The sequence below is a fragment of the Erinaceus europaeus genome, chromosome 5 (genome assembly GCF_950295315.1).
Source record: "Erinaceus europaeus chromosome 5, mEriEur2.1, whole genome shotgun sequence".
Classification (NCBI taxonomy): domain Eukaryota; kingdom Metazoa; phylum Chordata; class Mammalia; order Eulipotyphla; family Erinaceidae; genus Erinaceus; species Erinaceus europaeus.
The window spans coordinates 2,229,586-2,252,810 of NC_080166.1; the positions used below are offsets into that span (position 1 = coordinate 2,229,586).

Consider the following 23,225-nt stretch of genomic DNA (forward strand, 5'->3'; position numbering starts at 1 on the left):
ATCAACAAGACTGGGATAAAAGGGTTATAATTCATACAATTCCCAGCACCCCAGTTCTGTGTCCCATCCTCTCCATTGGTGCTTCTCTATTCTTTATCCCTGTGGGAGTCTGGATCCAAGATCTCAATGGGGTACAGAAGGTCTGAGGTGTCTGGCTTCTGCAAATGCCATTTTTTAAAACCACCCTCAACCCCCCCCCCCTAAGTAAGATATTAGAATCTTCTACTTACAGAAGTTAAGCAAAAGGGTTCCCAAAAGGATCCTTTTGGACATCAGGAGACCCATGTTGTGGAGACGTCATCTACGGAGACAAATCCAGCCAGTCAATAAGCATAAAGACAGTCACGTTTTTTACACTTTTCTTCCTTCCCATCTTTATTTGACAGGACAGAGAGAAATTGAGAAGGGAGAGGAGACAGGAAGGGTGAGAGAAAGACAGACAGCTGAAGACCTGCTTCACGGCTCATGAAGTATTCCCTTGCAGGCTGGGAACGGGGGGTGTGAACCTAAGTCCTCATGATTAGTACCATGTGCACTTAACCAGCTGTGCCAATGCCCGGCCCCTGAATTAAGATTCTTCCGATTCCTTTAAAAGCCACCGGGGTCTCAAATGAATGAGATCCTGAATGATTCAGCTGTGCTCACCTGTTAGGAACTGCGACCCTATTACTAGCTACATCAGATCCAAGGTGCACGTAAACGTGCCCACCACGCCGCTACCCCCACCTCCCAGCGTGAACTCCTATTTCCATGACCTAAAGACGAATGGGTGGGCCCACCTGAGGGAAAGCGTCACGAGTGTTGAAGCAGGGCTGCAGGTGTCTCACTGCCTCCCCCCCCCCCCCCCCCGTCTCCATTCCCCTCAATTTCTGGCTGACTCTATGCAATAAATACAGAAAAAAAAAAAAAATAGATGGGGACCAGCAAGGCAGCTGAGTTGGAGAGTAATCTGAGCACAGACTATCCCAGGCTGGAGGGCGTTTTAGTCCGTGCTGACTTTGTCTGTCTTTCTCTCAGTCTCTTTCCAACTATTCAGAGTAGTGAAACCTGGGTGGGGCCAGGCAGTGCTGCGCCTGGTCCTGATTAAGTGCTCACATCACAGGGCACAAGGACCTGAGTTCAAGCCCCCAGTCTCCCCCTCCAGGGGGAAAGCTTCACAAGTGACGAAGCAGGACTGCAGGTGTCTCTCTATCTCTCCCTTCTCAGTTTCCTCTCTCAGTTTCTTCATGTCTCTATCCAATAATTAATTAATTAAATAAATCAAAACATAAAATCCTGGGCGATGTCACAATTCCCCTCCAGGTGATTTCACAAGTCAGGCTAAGTGAGAGACCAACGAGCTTGGCCGATAGATATGACACTCATTTCTCAAATTCAGGGTTGTAGCTACAAAAACGACCTTTCCCTACACTTGTTGGCAGTGTTTACTCTGTGATGATTCTTGATGATAATGTTAAAATACCTGTTAATTCCAAGAAGTTATGATCCAAATGAGGCGAAACATGGCAGAGGCTAGCTCTGAGATTTATTTGCATTCTATTTTATTGTATCTATTTTCGTTTTTTATTTTTAACCAGAGAACTCCTCAGCTGTGTGGGGGATTGAAACAGGGACCTCAGAGCCTCAGGCATAAGAGTCCGTCTGCATAACCATTCTGCTACCTCCCCCACCCTCAGAGGCTCTGCCTATCAGGCCTTCGGAACACCCGCTGCCGGAAGTTGAGACTTACAGAGGCTTGAGATGAGCTGAACGCGTCTTTGTAGAAAGGGTTCTCAAATGCACTGTCAGAACAACTGGCGGCTGGAGGGACGCCCTGTCTGGAGGTTGGCTTTGGTGGTTCTAAAAGACAAAAGAAAACAAAAAAAATCTGAGTGGTCCCTGTGTTCGCTTTCTCTGAAATAGGCCCGAGTTGTCTAGAAAGACTTGTCTTTGCAAGCAGCCTGGTCCTTTGGAAATTGTGTTCACTTTCTCTGAAATAGGCCCGAGTTGTCTAGAAAGACTTGTCCTTGCAAGCAGCCTGGTCCTTTGGAAATTGAGTTAAGCAGGAGAGAAACCACCACTAAGCTCAAGGGCTCGGGGATCATTCCAAGCACACCGGCCCTTCTCAGCAGAGAAAGCCGTGCACATTCACCTCGGGCGGACAGCTTGGTTGGGGTTTTCTTGGAGAGCCTTTCGAGGCGCCACAAGCCACTGCTCATGGACAAGTCTTGGAGGCTCTTTTGAGAATGGTTACAACAGCCTGTCAGACTTTGGAGAACTCTGGTGGTTGTCCTTGGGGGCTGGGAGGCTGGGGACCTGGAACTTTGTTGGCGGCTGTGGTGTGGAGATCTGCATGGCGATCTCACAATATTGTAACAGACTATCAATAATAGATCAATCAATAAAAAGAACTGTCACCAGAGGGCAATGCCAGGCCAGCTCCTTGAAACAGCTAGTCCTTTTAAGGGAACGGCTAACATCTCTATAACCACTCTCGTCAAACAGCAGTTCTGCAGGTATGTGGGGGAACGCTCTTCTGAGGAATCTGTGAGCACAGCAGATGAGAAGGGGGTGACCTACCATTGGTCTTCCTCAACAGCTGACTGGCATCAAAGTCATCGTGGTCTGCGTTCTCCTGAAGAATGCCCACTTTGCTGTTAAAATAGCTGCAGAAGGCGCTTGACGTCCCAGAAGAGGACTGCTCTCCCTTCCTGGAGGGCACGGCAGGCACCTGCCGCAGCTGGAAGTCCTTAAACATCTCTTTCACTTCCTTGACTTCTGTATCCCCAAGCGGGTCCAGAGCCGTAAAGGCATCGCCGGGGACGTCCTTAGAAGGGGCCGTTCTGGGAGGGGGTTGAGGAGGAGTGACCAGGAGAGAGGAGATGCCAGATGGGGACTGGGCAGACACAGGAGGAAGTGAAAACATATTGCTCTGGAAAGGGTTCCCCACAGGACTTGCTGATGACCACGTGCTGGGGGCTACAGATGTTGCCGGGCCCCAGACCGCAGAGGCTGGAGGGGTTGTGGAGGCCACAAAGGATGAAGGGGTTGTGGAGGCCACAAAGGATGGAGGCCGGTTCCAACCGGGAACAGCTGGACTGGCAAAAATAATGGCTTGACCGTAGCCCGAAGGCTGACTGCCCAGCATGGCTCCTGGGACCCCTGCAGTGGGCTGACTGAAGACTAAGGAAGTCGGGTTCCACACTCCTGCCTGAGGGGCTGCCCCTGGCACAGCACCTGAGAGAAAAGGAAGAGCCTATCAGGAGACAAGTTTTCATGAGAATTCTTGAGTTGCTTTTTCTTTCTTTTTTTGCCTCCAGGGTTATCGCTGGGGCTTGGTGCCTGCACTAGGAATCCACTGCTCCTGGAGCCCTTTTTTTTTTTTCCTTTTTTGCCCTTGCTGTTTATCGTCGTTGTTGTTGTTGTTGTTATTATTGTTATTGATGTCGTCGTTGTTGGATAGGACAGAGAGAAATGGAGAGAGGAGGGGAAGACAGAGAAGGGAGAGAAAGACAGACACCTGCAGACCTGCTTCACCACCTGTGAAGCGACGCCCCTGCAGGTGGGGAGCCGGGGGCTCGAACCAGGATCCTTACGCCGGTCCTTGTGCTTTGTGCCACATGCGCTTAACCCGCTGCGCTACTGCCCAGCCCTGGTGTTTCTTATGTACTTACTTATTTACTAGGTTGCTGCTCAGCTCTAGTTTATGGTGGTACTGGGGGTTGAACTTTGGACCTCTGGTACCTCAGGCATGAATGTCTTATTATATTATCTCCCCAGTCCAGACTCTTGAGTCTCAAAAATGCCTCAAAACAGAGCATTAAGACTTGAGGTTACATGGGAATAAAGACTCCAAGAGTAGGGCTGGCTGGTGGCACACAAGGTTGAGTACCCATGTTACAGGGAGCAAGGACCTGGGTTCAAGCCCCCGGTCCCCACCTGCAGGGGGAAAGCTTCACAAGTGGTGAAGCAGGGCTGCAGGTATCTCTCTGCCTCTCTCCCTCTCTATCTCCCCCTTCCTCTCAATTTCTAGCTGGCTCTATCCAATAAATAAATCTAATAAACATTATTAAGAATGACCCCCCCAAGAGACGAAATCACTATACAATCTAATGAAGACAGTATAGCCGCTATGTCTACTATGAGCAGTGTACTTGCCACCCTGGTTGGGAGTCCAGGTTCTTTATGCCAAACTTCAAACAAAAACCAAAATAAAAACTCTCTCCTCATTAGAAGAGTAACACACTCAACAAACCGGTCAGCAAAAAGAGCCATTCTGTGTACAGACGCCTTTGCAACAGGCAGCCCGCACAGAGCCTGCAAGTCACCCGCAGGTATCTGCCGAGTGGCGTGGCGTGCCGGCCGTCAGAACACGCGCTGACTCTGAAGGAGTCCATTAGATGGTCTGCCGGGCACCCTGAGTCACTGGCGGAGTCTGCACTGGCGGCTGATGCGTGTCAGCTCACACACGTGTGCGCTCGGCCCCCACAGGCTGGCACCCTGACGGGACCGCGTCAGAGCTTCCTACTGCTGCCAAGGTTCACGCTGCTCTAGCCGAGAAAACTCAGTTGCTGCCAGAATAGTTTTCCACTTTCAGATGTCAAAATGGAGGTGGGAATGGTTCTCCTCTGAGGGCTGTTTCCAATAAGAGTGCTTCCTGCCATGTGTCACTCACTCAGACTTGCCGAGAGTTAGAAAGAGGAAGGGAGGGAGGAAGGAGAGACCATGTCAGAGTTGTGGAGGACACAGTCCTTCTAACCGCCTGGCTATGTCTGGGCGCGTGGCCGGTGGAGGGGATGCCTCCGTCTCTGCATCTGCATCTTAGGGGTTAGAGAGACTTAGGGCGCTAGCGTTCACCACTCTCCTGGAGACGTTCCTTCTCTGCGTCTCGTTCTAATACGTAGAGCATTCTTTCTCTTGCCTCTTCCCATGACTCAGTTAAGTTGTCCCCACAAACTCTGAATTCATTCAGGCTCACTCACACCTTTTCAGCAAATGGGTTCTGCTCTCAAAACCTTCTGTCTTTGAGTTTGGGAGAAGAGCATCCTTTTGTTGTTGGGAATGTTTTCTTGAAACACAACAACAAAAACAAAAGGCCATCAAGTCTGAGCCAAGACTAATGCTTTCACAGGCTGCGAGGGATGGATTGACCTGCCAGTGGCCAGGTCCAGCGGAGAAGCAACTACAGAAGCCAGACTTCCCACCTTCCGCTCCCCATAAGAAATTATGGTCCAGACTCCCAGAGAGGGAGAGGTTATAGAGGAAGAGGACCAGAAGGCTCTGAACTGCAACTCCATCAGGACCCGGAGAGGGAAGCGGGAGGGGCATTTGGATGTAATAATAACTGTAGGTGTGACTTGGAAAGGAACAGAAGAGGGGGCCACAGAAAAATGGGCAAATATACACAAATATCGACAGATAATTGCAGAAATAATAGCCACCCCGTATCTACGACCTGGAGAGAACTGCTATAGCTTGCAATTGGGAACACAGAAATCTGGTGGTGGGAATGGTGCGAAGCTGTACCCGTTACCTCATATTTTTGTAAATCGATTTTAAATCATTAATAAATTCAAAAAGAATAATGCGTTCACTTCCAGAGCGCTAGGTATGCCAGCTGTTAATCGGAGACTGATGGCAATCTGACATTTCTCAGCGCCACCTACTGGTGCTGCTTATGTCGGTCTCATGTGAACACTAGGCATCTGGTCTTGAACACACAGCTCATGCTCACAGAAGAGCAGTGGGCCTTAGAAAAGGCATCTTTCTGGGCCAGGCGGTGGCACACCTGGCAAAGTGCAGACATTATTGTGTGCGAAGACCCGGGTTCAAGCCCCTGGTCCCCACCTGCAGGGGAAAAGCTTCGTGAGTGATCATGAGTGATGAAGCAGGGCTGCAGGTGTCTCTCTCTCTCTCTGCCTCTCTTCCTCTCTATCTCCCATCCCCTCTCAATTTATGTCTCTATCCAATAATAAATAAAAAGTAAATCTTAAAAAAATAAATCAAGTGTGGACTGGAAGGTGGCACGGTGATAAAGCTTTGGACTCTCAAGCATGAGGTCCTGAGTTCGATCCCCAGCAGCACATGTGCCAGAGTGATGTCTGGTTCTTTCTCACTCCTCCTATCTTTCTCATTAATAAATAAATAAATAAATAAAATCTTTAAAAAAAATAAATCAAGATTTCTTCTTCCAAAGAAAAGAAAAGAAAAGAAAAGAAAAGAAAAGGAGTATTACTAAATTTACAGACTTGGAGGCAGGGAAAACAGCTTAATAGTTCTGCAAAAGACTTCCATGCCTGAGGCCCTCCAAGGTCCTAGGTTCAATCACTCACACCACCATAAGCCAGAGCTCAGCACGGCTCCGGTTTCTCACACTGTATCTCTCAAACAGATCTAAAAATAATATGCATTTACAGACTCTGTCTTGAGGTGAAGAGACTGGGAACGTGCTGATGAATGGGCAAACATGAAATGCCGCAGTCTGGCATTCACCACTCTCTCCCTCCACTCTGTCTCCTCGGCACCCAGGGAGACGCCCTTCTTCGTGGAGGGCCAATCCAAACGGATTCACAGATAGAGAAGGGTCATTTCATTTGAGGGAGGTTAGCTTAAACTGAATCATTGTGAATTTGCTCACCAATGTCAGAGTCATTCACCAGTAAGTTCCACCCAGGAGGTGAGATATACGCAGAAGTGTAGAACGTGATATGCCGGCCTGCTGGCATATGCATACTTATCCGATAGAGACTGTCAGAAATTGAGAGGAAAGGGGAAAATAGGTAGGGAGGGAGAGACAGAGAGACCCCTGCAGCCCTGCTTCACCACTCACAAAGCTTCCCCTGCAGGTGGGGGCCGGGGGCTCAAACCCGGGTCTGTGTGCCCTGTAACATGTGCGCTCAGCCAGGTGCGCCCCCACCCGGCCCTCTGCTAGCGTTCTATTAAAAAAGAACGTGTCTCTTCAGCCATTGAAGGAACAGGCGAGAGTGGTGGGAAGGAGAACAATCATCTATTTGCCAGGAATTAAAGGCTCTCATCCCAGAACTTTACGGCAGCCTTCACGCCCACTGACCATCAGCATTTCCAAGACACGTCCGGAGGAACGTGAGGCTGAAGAGCAAACAGAAGCGACAGGCGTGCAAGTGGGCTCGTGACTTCTAACAGCGGATAAAGACACAGGGCGGCCACTCAAAGCTGGAGGCTCAGCTCTCCGCAACACTCTCCCTCCCCCTCCCCTGAGCTCCCCAAAGGAGATAGTCCCCCAGCTGAGTCCAGCGGAAGCCAGACCTCCAACCTTCCCTGCTTGGCCAAGGATCCCTGCAAATGGACAGGGCTTCACAGTTGAGCTCAGTTTGAGTCCCAAGTCCAAACTTGGGAGAATATCAGCATTCTGCAGTTGTCTACCCCAAGGCCCCAGCTGGGGCACCGAGCCAAAAAGCTTCACTTGATCTGAATCAAATAACAGTTATAGGGTCCAGCTGTATTTTCAGGCTGACTTGTTAAATATCGGCTGTAAAAATTCCTCAGGGCACTGATATCAGGCTAGGAAACTGTGATAGGATGGGATCCAGCCCAAAGGCCGACACAGACAGTGCACGCAAGCTCCCTCCAGTCCTGCACAGGAAAGGGCCCATCAGCTCCACTGGCAGGTGGATGAGAAAGAGCACTGCAGAAAGGGAACACCCCTTCCCAAAAAAAAGGGGAATGAGGAGGGTCTCCTGATGGTGTGAGTGCCATAGAGCCCTGGAATAAGTTGGCTTCTCACACCTACATGGATTTTGGCCACTCACTTGTGGATAACAGCCCTACTCTTTTATTATTTTTTAAAATTTATGTATAAAGAGGAAACACTGACAAAACCATAGGATAAGAGGGTTACAACTCCGCACAGTTCCCACCACCAGATCTCCGTATCCCATCCCCTCCCCTGACAGCTTTCCCATTCTCTATCCCTCTGGTAGCATGGACCCAGGGTCACTGTGGGATGCAGAAGGTGGAAGGTCTGGCTTCTGTCATTGTTTCTCCGCTGAACATGGGTGTTGACAGACTGATCCCTCTCTTTCTCCCTTCCCTTCTCATTTCTCCCCATCCTATCAAGTAAAATATAAAAGGAAAAAAAAAAAAAAAAGATCTCCTGGAGTAGTGGATTCATAGTGCCAGCATCAAGCCCCAACAATAACCCTGGTAGCAATAAAAAAAAAGTTCCAGTGAGAGACTTGAACTAAAACACGGCAAGGAGACTGGCCAGGGCCCGTCTGTCCCGCACCACTGTGCAGCTAGGAGGAGAGTTGGAGCTGGAAACTAGGACTTAGCCCCTTCAAAATCTTCACTTCAGACTGAACTCACCATCCTCTGGGGCCATATATGCTTCCCCGAGATGGACGCTAGTTCAGAAGTGATAGGACTCACAGGTGTGTTGCTACTTTTCCCAGCAGATGACAGCACTGCCCATCTCAAGCCTGCTTCACAGTCCCTCAGGAAGCTATTAACAGCCGGCTCAGGTGAGAGCAATGGTGAGTGGCTTTCTCCGCCCCCCTACCCATGTCAGTTCAAGGAACCGAATGTCACTTACAAGTCAGTTGTACCCCCACAGCGCTGGGGCTGGACCAAAGGAAAAGATGAGAAGCATACCCTAGGACGCACACACTGGGTCCACCTGGACTCGTCGGTCTGGTGCGAGAGTTCCTCCCCTGGAATGACCGTGATGGAGCCAAACAGAACATGACCTCGGGGCACCTACCTAGACCAGCAAGGGGAGCCGCTGGTGCAGGAGCACTGGCTTTGAAGAGATCCAGAGGGCTGGTCTGTAAGGTTGCAGATGGTCCTGGAGGTGGCGTCTGGCTCGGAGGCTCTGAGACCGGAGGTGCAAAGATGTCAGATGAAAGCAAGTCGTTTGCGGGAGACTGGCGGGGCAGAGAGGGAGAAAGTGGTTACTCAGCAGCAGCCTTTGTGTCTCTCTCCTAGTCTCTATCTGAAACTTGAGTTCCACAGAAAGCAAAAAGAACATCTCTCCCTGCTACTCATACACAAACAAGCGAACAAGCCAGGGAACAAACAGCAACAGAGGAGACACAGAGCTCTGGCACTGCGCAGAGTAATGGGCCTTGCTGGCGAGGAGCAGTGGAGACTTCAAAGCGCTACGTGCTCGGCATGAGTTCGCTTTTGCAGCTAGAGGCCTGCAGCAGGGCACGAAGGGACAGCTACAAAGGGGTGGTCTGAGTGTGTGTGGTCTTCCGGCTGGCGACAAAGTCAGTCTGCACAGATTCGATGCAGTGGTCCACCTGCATAGTCCAGTGATATTTCCTAAAAGATTCTGAGAATACTGTCCGTTGCTTTTGAACGCAGAGGAGGGGGGTAGCAAGTATAGGAGATTCTTCTCAGACAGTGAATCACTCATTGAGCATTGCAAAGAGGAGACAGACGTGGGAGCTTTTCAACTGCCACCCCGGCACGAGTAAGCATCGAGAGGGCTGCGTGAAGGCGTGTGTTAGTGAGGACGAGGGGCCAAAGATTCACAGACTGGCTTGCCCTTCCCTCCCAGAACATGATGATCAGACTTACCGGAGGCACAGAGGCATAGCAGCATTAAGAATGGGGGAAAAAACAACAACTTGTGTTTAGTTAATCATAAGTGACAAGGCATATGCACAGGCAAAGAGGTGTGACAGACACTGCCCGGTGCGAAGCTACCAAGGGTGGCGATTAGGGGTGTTCCTGGAGGTCCATGTGCCTCACCCCACCTGCTAGTCACAGCTGCACAGGGAACTACTAGAGCAGCAGGAAAGAGCTTGCATCACACCACCCTCTGGTACCGAACATGCATTCTGCCAATGGCTACGTAGAGAAGACACTTCACCTTAGCAGTCCTTCTGCCTCTTCCGGGCTTGGTACTTTGTGGAGGTGGGATAATGGCCATGGAGTCATGTGCTGAGGACTGCACAGAGTTCTCCCAGCCCTGCTTTACACCATTCGGCACAGACAGTCCTTTGGGAGGGTTTTCCACAAAAGGATTGGGGGAGGATTGGCTGTGGGAGCCATCCTGTTCTCGCTCAGAGACCCTGTTTTGAGTTCTCACTGCCGGCCACGGACCTCCCGCCTGGGCTTCCTGTTTAGAGCCAGTCCGGTTAGAGATCTGGTCAAACTGTTGACCAAAGTAATCAGCGCCCCCATTCAGGGGCCCATTACTCAGTGGAGGAGACGAGTGACTCAAATTCTCTTTCTTCTGCTCTGGAGAGTTGTGAGAATCATACGAAGAGGGTGTCGATTGGTCTGACTGTGTGAAAGGATCATCGCGGAAAGGATCGGGGTTAGGGGTGGGGAAGAAGTTGAGATTGGCAGAAAAGGCGTGTTGGCCAGGCGAGAAAGAGGCCTGGCGCTTTGGTGGAGGGAGAGAGCAGGAGGCAGTGCTGTTGGTCAGCAGCGAATTTTCTTTTAAAGAGTTCTGATTGGTGTCAATTTCAGAGTTTAGATCCACTAACAGGATATCTTTGCTCTCCTATCAGTTTTGGAAAGAAAAACAAAAAGAGAACTGTTAGTCCGTGCTGTGACTTCAAACCAAACATCGACACAAAGTGACCAGGATTGTAAAAAAAAAAACGCCAGTGTGATTCTGACAACCGAGCTGCCGGTTTCCATCCCTTCCCGGAAGCTCTCACTAGCAGCAGATTGTCTTCCTGCCCTGCCCTGCCTCTGCCTCTGCCTCTGCCTCTGCCTCTGCCTCTGCCTCTGCCTCTGCACGTGTCTCTCACTTAGGCCTCGGCTTCATTGAGAAAGAATGCACTGCTGTGTTTGAGTAGTCGCTGCTTAACCTTTACTGAATGGTCAGATTCATGCTCATCATTTCAAGTTATACCTTTGTAAGTCGTCATGGGATTTCACTGGGAGTCATTCTGTGTCCTTAATTACTGAGCTCAAGAAATGGCCTCGGAAGCCTGGCTTGGATCCCTAACTGATATAGTTGGGCCCACAGAGATATAGAGCGTCACCCCTGCACAGAGTTAGTTCACTGGACTGGCTATTCTGTTCATATTTTACAGTTCTGATTATGAACTAGGTCAAATCGATTTCCCTATAATCGGTCTTTCCTTTGGAGAAGAAAAAGATCACCCCCCTAAAACCATAACTTATCAGGTATACACACACACTCACACACACTCACACACACACACACTCACACACACACACTCACACACTCACACACACACTCACACACACACACTCACACACACACACTCACACACACACACTCACACACACACATTCACACATATACACTCACACACTCACACACACACTCACACACACACACTCACACACACACACTCACTCTCACACTGACACACACACTCACACACACACACTCACACACACACACTCACACACACACACTCACACACACACACTCACACACACACACACTCACACACTCACACACACACTCACACACACACACACTCACACACACACACACTCACACATATACACTCACACACTCACACACACACTCACACACACACTCACACACACACACTCACACTGACACACACACTCACACTGACACACACACACACACACTCACACACACACACTCACACATTCCTTTTAAACCAGATCACTGTTCAGCTCCAGCTTATGGTGGTGCAGGGGATTGGTATACTTCTTAAAACAATCATCTTTTAAGGGTGTCGCCTACTTGGAGCTCTTGTGCTAATGGTCTGGCCATTGTCTACCTTGCCCTTTGGGTCTAGGATCCCTTAATAAGCTGGTGCTCGTGGTGACCTGGGGGCAAGCTGGCCCATAACAAGGACGCAGGTCTGAGTCCCAGGCTACCACATGGGAGGAGGTCTTAGGAGGAGAGCTATTGTATCTTTTCTCTCTTTCTGCTTTTGCTTCCAGGGTTAGCACTGGGGCTCAGGGCTGGCACTATGAATCCACTACTCCTGGAAGCCATTTTTTCCATTTTATTGCATAGGATAGAGAGAAACTGTGAGGGGAGGGGAGGGAAGGGGAGGCACACGGTAGATCTGCTTTACCAGCATTTGTGAAGCAACCCCCCTGCAAGTGGGGAGCCAGAGGCTTGAAGTGTGTGTGTGTGTGTGTGTGTGTGTGTGTGTGTGTGAGTGTGTGTGTGAGTGTGTGTGTGAGTGTGTGTGTGTGAGTGTGTGTGTGAGTGTGTGTGAGTGTGAGTGTGTGTGTGAGTGTGTGTGTGTGTGAGTGTGTGTGTGTGTGAGTGTGAGTGTGTGTGAGTGTGTGTGTGAGTGTGTGTGTGTGAGTGTGTGTGTGTGAGTGTGAGTGTGTGTGAGTGTGTGTGTGCGAGTGTGTGTGTGAGTGTGTGTGTGAGTGTGTGTGAGTGTGTGTGTGAGAGTGTGTGAGTGTGAGTGTGTGAGTGTGTGTGTGTGTGTGTGAGTGTGTGTGAGTGTGAGTGTGTGAGTGTGTGTGTGTGTGTGTGAGTGTGTGTGTGTGAGTGTGAGTGTGTGTGTGTGAGTGAAAGTGTGTGTGTGTGTGAGTGTGTGAGTGTGTGTGAGTGTGAGTGTGTGTGTGTGAGTGTGTGTGTGAGTGTGTGTGAGTGTGAGTGTGTGTGTGAGTGTGTGTGTGAGTGTGAGTGTGTGAGTGAGTGTGTGTGTGTGAGTGTGTGTGTGTGAGTGTGTGAGTGTGTGTGTGTGTGTGTGAGTGTGTGTGTGTGTGAGTGTGTGAGTGTGAGTGTGTGTGTGTGTATGTGTGTGTGTGTGATTACTGGGGTTTCATCATTCCAGGGTGACTGTTTTAGACAGAAAGAGACAGCAACACAGAGATAGAGAAAGATAACCACAGCACCAAAGCTTCCTGTGTGTGTTGTGTGCAGGGTGCAAATCTGGGTGTACTCAGATAAGGCTAATTTTTCTGTTACAAGATAGAAAGATAGGTTTAAGATCATCTGAGGGGCTGGAAAGGCCAGAGGTACCACAGTGCTGAGGGAAGTTTTGGCCTTGTGCTTTCTCTCCCTCTCTTGCATGTGAAAAAATTGTCCTGGGGTGGTGAAGCCCCAGGAACCAGACACATTTTAATTTGAAAGTCATACTAAATGCACAATTACAAATTATGTTCCTGGTCATTTTCCTGGTACATTAATCATCCAAGTTCTCGACTGCTAGGTAAGACCGTTTCTTAGCATAAAGGCAGCAAATCTGGTAATTCTGACACGTCTTTATTCAAGTCAATGACATGATCAGGATTTGCCCAAGATGAAGCTGTTACAATGACAGACCTTCCCTCTACCCTGATTGAATACTTAGCTCGGCTACCCACGAAGGAGTTTAAACAGTAATAAATGTCTAGTTGAAACGGAAGAATTACTCTGAGTACATCACTAAACATTTTGATCCGGGAGACAAAGACAAGGGAATACGAAATTCTCAAACCAGTTGGTAAAGAAAAGGTCCTTAAAAGTTCTTCTTGGCTTTAAGAGAAAAGAAACTTTTAGAAAGTTGAGGTTCACCCAAAGTCAGATCTATCTGAATTCTGTATTTTGGTGTGATTTACTCTTAGGTATTAAACCTAATTAAAAATAAAATTTCCCATTATTATCAGAATATGCCAGAAGAAAGCTTACAATCAAAAAAAATTTTTTTTTCATCAAGGAGTGGATTGGATTATCTCTTCATGTAGGGATTTTTAAACAATCAAAAGGTAAAACACATCTCAGGAGCTCGTGATTTCAATGTTCATTCATTTCTTAGGAACCACCTCTGGGTTACAACAGTTGGGTGTTGACAGCTGGAGGAGTTCCCCTTCTCAGACACGTCAGAAGTTCTTAGCCACAGTGTCAGACTTCTGAATAGCCAGCCTATAAGTGAAGTATAAGGCTCTCCTCAGGATGGGTGGGTTGTGACTCTGAGTCCTGGGCCCCCTTCTCCTCCCCTTGCTTAGTCTCACCCTCTCTGTGCGGGCTGCCAACACAGCGCTCATCTGATCAGCACTGCAGTACCAGAGGGGCCGGCACCGCTGACTGAAAAGTAAACTAAGAAGCGCCAATAAAAAGGACAAGGAAGCAACCAAAGCAACCTGTCTACGGGCCAGGCTGTGGCGCGCCTGGTTAAACGTACACATTGACAGTGCACAAGGACCCAGGTTCCATCCCCGGCCCCACCTGCAGAGGGGAAGGCGTCTCTCTGTCTCTCTCCTCCTCAATTTCTCTGACTCTACCCAATAGTAAATCAACATTTTTTTTAAGTTGTCTATGGAAAGATGAGATTTGACAAACTGAAGTGCACAGCCTAGCCCCTCCCTAGCCGCTAATCTCAGCTGGCCATGGCGATCACCCGGACCTGCTCGCCTGCCCACAGGGAATCCCTCCTCCTCTGGATTCTCTCTTCTGTCTTCTTCACTCAAATGAGTCTCATGGACCAGACTTTCAAAATGTTCTACTTTCAAAAGTAACACAGTTTCATTTTCAATCTGTTCTTTCCCTACATGCTTGGAAAGATCTAATTCAAATTAAGATTCTTCACAAAGTATTTTCCTATGGACACCCCTCCACACACACACTCTGACTCCATCTGTGTCTATCTTGGCTTCACCTGAGCTGAACCATGGGATCGCACGTATGCTGGAAACTCGGGCTTTGTGCCCTGTACCTAGATTAAACTGAAACACTTGAAGGCCAGGAGGTAGTCATCTTCTTCTTTACTTGTTTTTAAATGATTTATTTTATTTTATTTATTTATTCCCTTTTGTTGCCCTTGTTGTTTTACTGTTGTAGCTATTATTGTTGTCATCGTTGTTAGACAGGACAGAGAGAAATGGAGAGAGGAGGGGGAGAGAAAGACAGACACCTGCAGACCTGTTTCACCACTTGTGAAGCAAGTTCCCTGCAGGTGGGGAGCCAGGGGCTCGAACCGGGATCTTTACACCGGTCCTTGCGCTTTGTGCCACCTGCGCTTAACCTGCTGCACCACCGCCCGACTTTTTTTTTTTAAAAGGCTAACTCACATACTATAACTTTTTTTTTAACTTTCTTTTTTTTTTTTAATTTTATTTTTGAGAGATATGCAGACACAGAGAGACACAGAGAGAAACACCAGAGCACTGCTCAGCTCTGGCTTATGGTGGTGTGGGGGATTGAACCTGGGACTTTGGAGCCTCAGGCATGAAGTCTGTTTGCATAACCAGTATGCTTTCTCCCCCACCAGGCCTTAGTCTTCTTATCCCTGTGCTTTCAAATGGTCAAGCTGTTAAAAATCAGTTTATTTTTTAATTAAAAAATCATTACGCAAGGGCCAGGAGGAGGTGTATTTGGTTAAGCCCACTTTACCATATTCACAGACCAGGGTTCAAGCCCCCTGGTTCCCACCTGTAGGGGGAAGGCTTCACCAGCAGTGAAGCAGGTGTCTCTCTTTCTCCCTCTCTACTTCTCCCTCCCTCTCAATTTCTTTTATTATTATTTTTTAAAAAGATGCATTTTTATGTATCTTTTTTTGTTGGAGGTGTAGTATGGAAAAGTATTCCTCAAGAATTTTTCCTAATAATAATTCCATTTAAGGGAAGTCATTTAATTTGCAAAGTAAACTCAGCTCTCTTTGAAGCAAAAGTGGCATAATCTGGGAGAAATGATATATCAGGAAGTCACAAAAGTACTGGTAATATGGGTTTATTTATTTATTTTTTAAATTTCCAGATCAACTGTTGTAAAACTTGAGATTTTTTAAGCATATTGGCTTTAAAGGTAAAGCCAAGTCCAGCTGATAATTTGTAAATATGGAGTCAATATGTAAGAATTGGCCAGCTAGCTGTTTGCCATTGCTATTTGCGTTCTCTATAGAAGATATGTATAAGATACATATCCTTATTTATTACTTTATTAATTTAATCAAAACTTGCATTTTATTGCTACAAACCAAAAAATTAGGGTGTAGGAATACATGGTCTATAGACATTAAGAGTCAGGACTCGTTGCTTTAGAGAACACTGGACAGATGTCCTGGTCGCAGGGTATCTTTACTGGACGGGTCTCTGACATGCTCTCATGCACCGTGTCTCTCACAGGGCTGGAGACAGAGACGAGGACATGCAGCACCTGTCTTTCCTGGTCTCATGTGATCTGGCTATTTTACCTGTCAAGTATCACAAGGCTGACACTCTCTGTAACACACTGGTAAGTGAGACTCCTTGAATTTTCATCACCTTGTTCAGACAGGCTTACTTGATGATACTCTGCTAGACAGTGTCCTGGAAACTCAAGTTATCTAGACTTGTAAACTCAATAAAACACCCACTACTTCACACGCATAGCCTCTGTGATGAATTCAGTGGTAGGCTTCCTACTAAGTACCATGATGCCGCTGACTTCTCTGGCCTACAAAGAGAGGAGTCTGTGAAGGAAATAATAAATGTAGGAAGATGTCCTTCAGACGCGATGGGTAATTTCACGTAAAGCCTGTTTTAGAAGACACAGACTCTTGGATTTAAGAATGAAATCCTACTTGTGTTAATGAGTTTTTCTAAACCATTTCTTTATCTTTTACAAAAGGGAATGTTGCCCTATTCTCACAGCGTTGTGATTGGTCAGTCAACACTAAAAAGACTTGGTAAACTATAATATCCTACAAAGAATAAGCAAATTTTACTAAGGATAGGATTTGGTCAATCATTACTGAGTCTAATAATTAATTCTTACTTCACACCAAGTTTATGCTGTTAGATCATAGTATAGAGACTACAAAGAAAAAAGAGCCAGATGTCTTATAGTTAACTATGTTAAACTGCACTTCCTTTAAATACAAAAGTTCTCCCTTCCCCCTCCTTCCACTGCAATCATAATACCAAGTGATCTTCACTGCCTGGCCGACTGCTCAGACTGCTTGCCTAGACAGGATGGGGACAGGTCAGTTAGTTCTGATATCTTCCCAGTGTGGTCCAGCTATAATCTTTTTTCCTAGCAGTCACATACACATTATGCTTAAAAACAAACAAACAAACAACAACAACAACAACAGAAAACAGCAATCACCTTCAAGTTTTAATGAAATGATCAAGATTTCTGGTTAATTTCCTATTTGAGTTATTTCCATTACATTGCAAATTTTAAAAACAGAGACTTACTGTTGGACTATTTAGGTCAGGAGGTGTAGACATGGCCCCAAACAAATCCATCTGGTCAACACCCTTAAAAAAGTATTTGATTAGATTCAGATGTGTCTATGAAGAGAGATTACTTTTGCATACTGTAATCATTGCCTGAACTGGAGTTTTGGATAGCTGTCACCACTGGATTTTCATTTAACCTATAAAGATCTGATACTAGACTGTTTTGGTCACCAAGTTAGTAGACATGTCTCCAAACCAATCCAGCTGCTCTAACATCCTTGCACAAGAGTGACATATTACTTTGTACACTGGCATGTGTTACGCTAATCTGAAGGAAACTAGCTATGACTCTTCACAGAGCCAATGCAGACTAAGGCACTGAGAACAGCTGCAGGGAGTAGGACCCATCTTCAGGTAAGAACCACAGAGACGGCACATACATACCAATTGCAGTTTGTTAGCTTTTTCATCAAAATTCAGCAGACTCTCCTCATTCCCATTCTGAAAAATAATAATAGTAATAATAATAATAATATGTAAGGGTCTGTTTAGTTAGTGATTTTGCCCTCCAGTATTTAAGTTCCTATTGTACTGGCTTCCTAAACCAGTTCTAATTCTATTCATCTATACAGACTGCATGACCAGAGGGAATAAACTAGGAGGGATGTTAGGGGAGGTAATAACCAAAGAATCTGACATCACATGCATAGTCCCTAAGTAGTAAAAATGAAGTTTTACCTCGACTGCTTTGTTGGCTTCTTCCATCTAAAAAGAAAGGTAGACATGCCTTGATTTTGGTGATTATACTTAGAGAGTTTAGTAAAAAGGACAAAGATTCCTGGGGGGTTTCAGGCATACAGCAAGAGCCCTGCTTATTTCTTCAGCCCTACAGTCTTGCCCCTTTTGAGCATTTTGAGCACAATACTGAATTTGGATAGAATTTTCAAACTTAAACTCAGTGTTCCTGTATAGTCCTGAGAGTCATTAAGAAGCTTATGGGGAGGTAACACTAGACTGGCAATGAGAACCTGGCATGCGCCCACCACCCACGAGGAGGAACAGACAATTCATTTCTGTACTTTGAAGGGCCGGCCGTGCGTAACCCCAGTCAGACAGGCTGCGTTCCCTAATGGGCCCGTACTAAGTAACACTCACCTTTTTCTTTTCTTCTTCCTTTTTCTTTACATTATAGATCACTTGAAAAAGATCTTTCAGATCAACAACTAAGGGCTCAGCCTGCAGCAAGAAAAAGCATCTTCATTAACATTCTCATCTTATTATTTTCTTTACTCTGACTAGCACTGGTTTCTTTTTTCTCAGTGCAGTGCTGTTTTTTTTTTTTCCTTTAATTTTATTGGGGTGAGGGTAATGGTTTACAGTCTAATGGTTTGACTCACAGGTAAAGCCTCTCATATCCCCTTGACTGTGTCTAGGGGACCACCAGGACCCAATGTTCTGTCTCACTCCCTCCTTCCCCAGAGTCCTTTGCTTTGGTGAAATAGAGGAGTCCCCTCCAGCTCCCCCAATTTCAGTTATGCAAAGCACAGCAGCAGGGTTAAAAAGTCTTTGAACAAAATAAGAAGTACCACAATAATTCTCCAAGTTCCTGCAAATAATTCACCATTGTTGTAGAATCAATACTGACTTTATGTCAAGTCAATTCTAACAGAACTTGAGCAACACAACACAAGGGTGTTCACGGCCTTTACAAAACAACCTTAAACTTAATAGAAACACCGTCACCATTTAGGTAAGCCAGATCCAGCTGTTCCTAGTCAGGCCTGTAGCTGAGTGGCACTCACACCTACACTTCACCGAGGGCGAGAACCCAGCCCCTCCAGGTGGACCACAGGCTGAGAGTTTACCTGTTGTCCTGTTTTAATGGCAAAGAACTGATGTTGTCCTTCTCCTCCACACACGTAGCCGAAAGCCCTGTTATCTGTCACGTCACGGGCAATAAAAGAGATCTTATTGACTGGATGCTCATGTTCTATGACCTGAAAAAGGATGCACAAATGACTGGGAAATCAGAGTCTACCTGTAGGCTAGCACGGCAAGCAGATTCCTAGGCACAGAAAAGAGAAACTTAAGACATCTGAAGAAAGGACCGTTTGCCTCTGACTAAAGGCAGAACACTTAGCTGAACTTGGAAGGGCGGCAAAAAACAGACAAACAAACAAAAACCAGTAGAAGACAAAAGTGGGAAGAATGGTTCTTACAATACTGATAGTTAATTCTCTCTATTCCCAAAGTGACAGGACCTACATGGTAAGGAAAGACTTGCGGGTCATTGGACCACCAGGAATTTCCACAGAAAAGGTGGAGACACAGAACCTTTAAGCCAACTCAAAGACAGACTGAAGGAAACAGCCAAAATGGAGTCAAAGGGAATGACTCATAGGGGCCAGAGAACCCTCTACGTTTTTCTTTTTAAGTTTTTATTTGTAAAAAGGAAACACTGACTAAACCATAGGATAAGAGGGGTACAACTCTACACAGTTCCCACCACCAGAACTCCGTATCCCATCCCCTCCCCTGACAGCTTTCCTATTCTCTATCCCTCTGGGAGCATGGACCCAGGGTCACTGTGGGATGCAGAAGGTGGGAGGTCTGGCTTCTGTCATTGCTTCCCCGCTGAACATGGGCGTTGACAGGTGGATCCATACTCCCAGCCTGCCTCTCTCTTTCCCTAGTGGGACAGGGCTCTGGGGAAGCGGGGCTCCAGGACACACTGGTCTGCCTTGGGAAGTCCGGTTGGCATCATGGTAGCATCTGGAACCTATGACATTGACACTAGGCTCATCCCTGAGGCTTGGTGTCTGCGTGGCCACTTTTTCCTTTACTCTAGACAGTGGGTGAGAGAAAGAGGGAGAGGCAGGAGAGAAACGCAACACCATTTCACTGGTCATAAAGCTCCTTGTCTCCCCCCCAGCCCCAGATTTTCTCGAGGCATTCTGGGGCTCAAACCTGGGTCCCAGCACAGGGTGATATGTGTGAGCTCTACTGGGTAGACTACCTGCTGGCCCCGGGACCCCCCCCCCCCCCATTGTTGGAAAAAAATCATGCCCAATATATATCAACACTGCTCAGTGCTGTCCATCAAGAATTTCTCGAGCTCACAGAGGTGGCCCATCACCCAGGAGTCATGTGGGGTGGGGTGGGAGGCTAGCCAGGGAGTTTACACGTGATCAACCCACCAAAAGGAGCCTGTATGGAAAGCTGTGTGCTCACCACAAAGCAAAGGTCAGGCTTAATCTACTTGTGTGTCACTGAGTCAAAACAAAACACCCAGGTGACATTTATAGCAGTTTTGGGGCTACCCCAAGTCATGAATTTCAAAATTAAGTATCTTAGTTCCCTACACCCTACCCTGTTCTCCCCCGTTATTCCTGGAGAAGTAACAGAAGCTGAGGTTCTGTGCCCTACAGAACTTTTGAAAAAGAAAAGGGAGGAACTGAAACTCAAGGAGCACATTGCTTGCTGGACTCAGGTGACCAGAAGGTGTTGGAGGAAGGCAATTCTTACCCCCGTCTTCTCGTCGATTATTTTTATCCCGGAAAGGGAGATGTTGACCCAGATCCTTTGCTTGTGTTGGCCTTGAGAGCGACCAGCTGCAGCCATTCCCTGATGAGATTGAGAAGGTAAGTCATAAAGTGCTAGGATGCAGCAAACACTGAAAATGTAAAGGTTTAAATCAGAAACTATCAGATAGTTGGAGGAAGATATTGGCAGAACTCTTTTATTGCATTTATTTATTTTGGCTCCAGGGTTATTGCTGGGCTCAGTGCCTACACTACAAATCCACTGCTCCTGAAGGCCATTTTCCCCATTTTGTTGCCCTTGTTATTGTTATTGTTATTGTTGTCATTGGATAGGACAGAGAGAAATGGAGAGAGGAGGGAAGATGGGGGGAGTTGGGGGAGAGAAAGACAGACACCTGTAGACCTGCTTCACTGCTTGTGAAGCGACCTCCTGCAGGCGGGGAGCCGGGGGCTCAAACTGGGATCCTTGCATGGATCCTTGCACTTGGCACCATGTGCGCTTAACCAATGATAGGAATCCGATTACAAAGAAGACTAAAACAAAAAGAAACTGCTGGGACTACATGAAATTAAAAAGCTTCTACACAGCAAAACAAACCAAACAAAAAGAGACCCCTCACAGAATAGGAGGAGATCTTTACATACATCAGACAAGAGGCTAATAAATATATAAACATATAAAAAGCTCCCTAAACTCAGCAACAACAAATGACCCCATCCACAAACAGGGATAGGATATGAACAGAATACTCATCATAGAAGAGATCCAAAAGGCCAACAAACATGAAAAAGAAAATGCTCCAAGTCATTGGTTGTCAGAGAAATGCAAATAAAGACAACCATGAGATAGCACTTCACTCCTGTGAGAATGTCACACATCAGAAATGTAAGAGGCCGTCAACAGTGTGCTCAGTGTGACTGGCAGCTGTGAAAGGAGTAAGAGAAAGGTAGGCTGGGCTAAAAGACATTGACCCCAGAACATCTCCGGTCAGGTCTTCAGATGAGGACAAGCCACTGGAATTCCACTGTTCTCGCCAACGTCACTGATACATTGCCGGCTGAACTCGAGTCGGATCTCCAGTGGTGTCTCTTTTAGGACCAGCCTCACTCAGCCAGTGCTACTTACTTAGCTAGTGAGCGTGAAAATCTAAAACGCATCTTTATATGAAGGGTTAAGCCTAAAGTTTCCAGGTGGGGATCCTCTTCCTACCTGAACACTTTTGGGAGCTGACATTTGAGCCTCCCCAGAGGTAGAGGGATCTAGAACTCTACCATCCTTGACTCAGGCAAACACACTCCCAACCTCCCTTCCAGGGAGGCACTGCTGGGTCCATGATATGATCAGAAGAGTCCTTCCTAGTCACTGAGCTCTGGGTCTGCACAAACTTGTGGCAACCCCCTGTCTGGGATCTCCCTCCCGGCTCTGACCTTTAACTTCATCATGGAATCCTGACTCATCTTGTCGCCTCTTGCATCTGGCACATCATCAATGCCGATGAGCTTGGCCTTGTATTTGACACCATCACCTTTGAATCTGGCCAGGAGATATTCATCTGTCTTTTCAGTGCCTGAAATAGAAAGATAAAATAAAGTTGAAGCACTTACTTAGCCCAAGTCTGAATAAATAAGCTTCAGAATATCCCACTCTGAGTGGCACAGGTCCAGATGACACTACAGTGAGTCCACATGCCATCTCCTTGCTTCCCGTGTGTAAAGTCGACCTGCAGAACACTGAGTAGGGAGACACATGGGACAGGTACGTACAAGGAAACTGAGGGGACACGCGAGGTGGGGTTGAGGGACACTCATCACCATGTTTTTAGTTAAAGAAGTAATGCAAGGAGAATTTTATAAAGTAAGTCACTGGACAGTTGTTGACCAGCATTGTGAGCATGAAAGGGGACTAAGGGGAAATTCTTTCAAAAATCATTAAGACCATTAGACCACTTTTACGATGGTCTTTGCTTAGAAGACCCAAACGATTGAACTTCCACATGGAACACGTGGAGAACTGGACAACTCAGGGGTTACAGTCAAACTGTGAGTGACCAGGGAATCGGCCACTTTCAATGTGTACTATTTCTATTTTGTCTATCTGTCTATCTATCTGTCTGTCTATCTATCTATCTATCTGGCCACTTTCAATTCATACTATTTCTATTTTGTCTATCTGTATCTATCTGTCTATCTATCTATCCATTTGGCCACTTTCAATTAGTACTATTTCTATTTTGTTTATCTATCTATTTTATTTATTTGTCTATTTATTTGATAGAGATAAATCAAGGGGGGAGTGGCTGATGGGGAGAGAGTTTGGTGCTCGAGAAACCACCTGCAGGTGCAGGCTGGGGACGCGCAGTCAGGTTTCGGTGCACTGCAACTTCTGTGCTCAACAGAATGCGCTACGGTTCAATTCCCTTTATATTTTTTAAAATCAGCTGTATTTATTTCTTGGATCGTGACAGAGAAATTGAGAGGGTAGTGGGAAAGAGAAGAGCGAGATTGCCACTTTCCAGTGATAATGTCACGTTAAAAAAAGGGATTCAACAAAATAAAGATCTTCGCTTTAAACAACAAAAACAATACCAATCCAAGAAGGATGACAGAGGACCTAGTGGCGGTTGTCCTGTTATATGAAAAGCTGGG

General features: G+C 46.8%; 1 protein-coding gene across 5 annotated transcripts in view; it reads right to left on the reverse strand.

Annotated features, from left to right (window-relative positions):
- DAB2 (DAB adaptor protein 2) overlaps positions 1 to 23,225 on the reverse strand; it is a 57,203-nt gene that overhangs the window by 2,672 nt on the left and 31,306 nt on the right. For 2 of the 5 annotated variants that reach the window (XM_007517611.3, XM_060190971.1), the window contains 12 exons: positions 22,008 to 22,147; positions 20,563 to 20,661; positions 18,903 to 19,034; positions 18,193 to 18,273; positions 17,776 to 17,802; positions 17,482 to 17,538; positions 17,053 to 17,115; positions 9,833 to 10,471; positions 8,717 to 8,879; positions 2,560 to 3,216; positions 1,730 to 1,839; positions 231 to 301 (listed from right to left, as the gene is read on the reverse strand). In XM_007517611.3, coding sequence (XP_007517673.1) covers positions 236 to 301; positions 1,730 to 1,839; positions 2,560 to 3,216; positions 8,717 to 8,879; positions 9,833 to 10,471; positions 17,053 to 17,115; positions 17,482 to 17,538; positions 17,776 to 17,802; positions 18,193 to 18,273; positions 18,903 to 19,034; positions 20,563 to 20,661; positions 22,008 to 22,147 — 2,234 coding nt within the window. In that variant the 3' untranslated portion in view covers positions 231 to 235. The remainder of the gene's footprint in view (positions 1 to 230; positions 302 to 1,729; positions 1,840 to 2,559; positions 3,217 to 8,716; positions 8,880 to 9,832; positions 10,472 to 17,052; positions 17,116 to 17,481; positions 17,539 to 17,775; positions 17,803 to 18,192; positions 18,274 to 18,902; positions 19,035 to 20,562; positions 20,662 to 22,007; positions 22,148 to 23,225) is intronic. The other 3 variants (XM_060190972.1, XM_060190973.1, XM_060190974.1) reach the window with 3 other exon arrangements.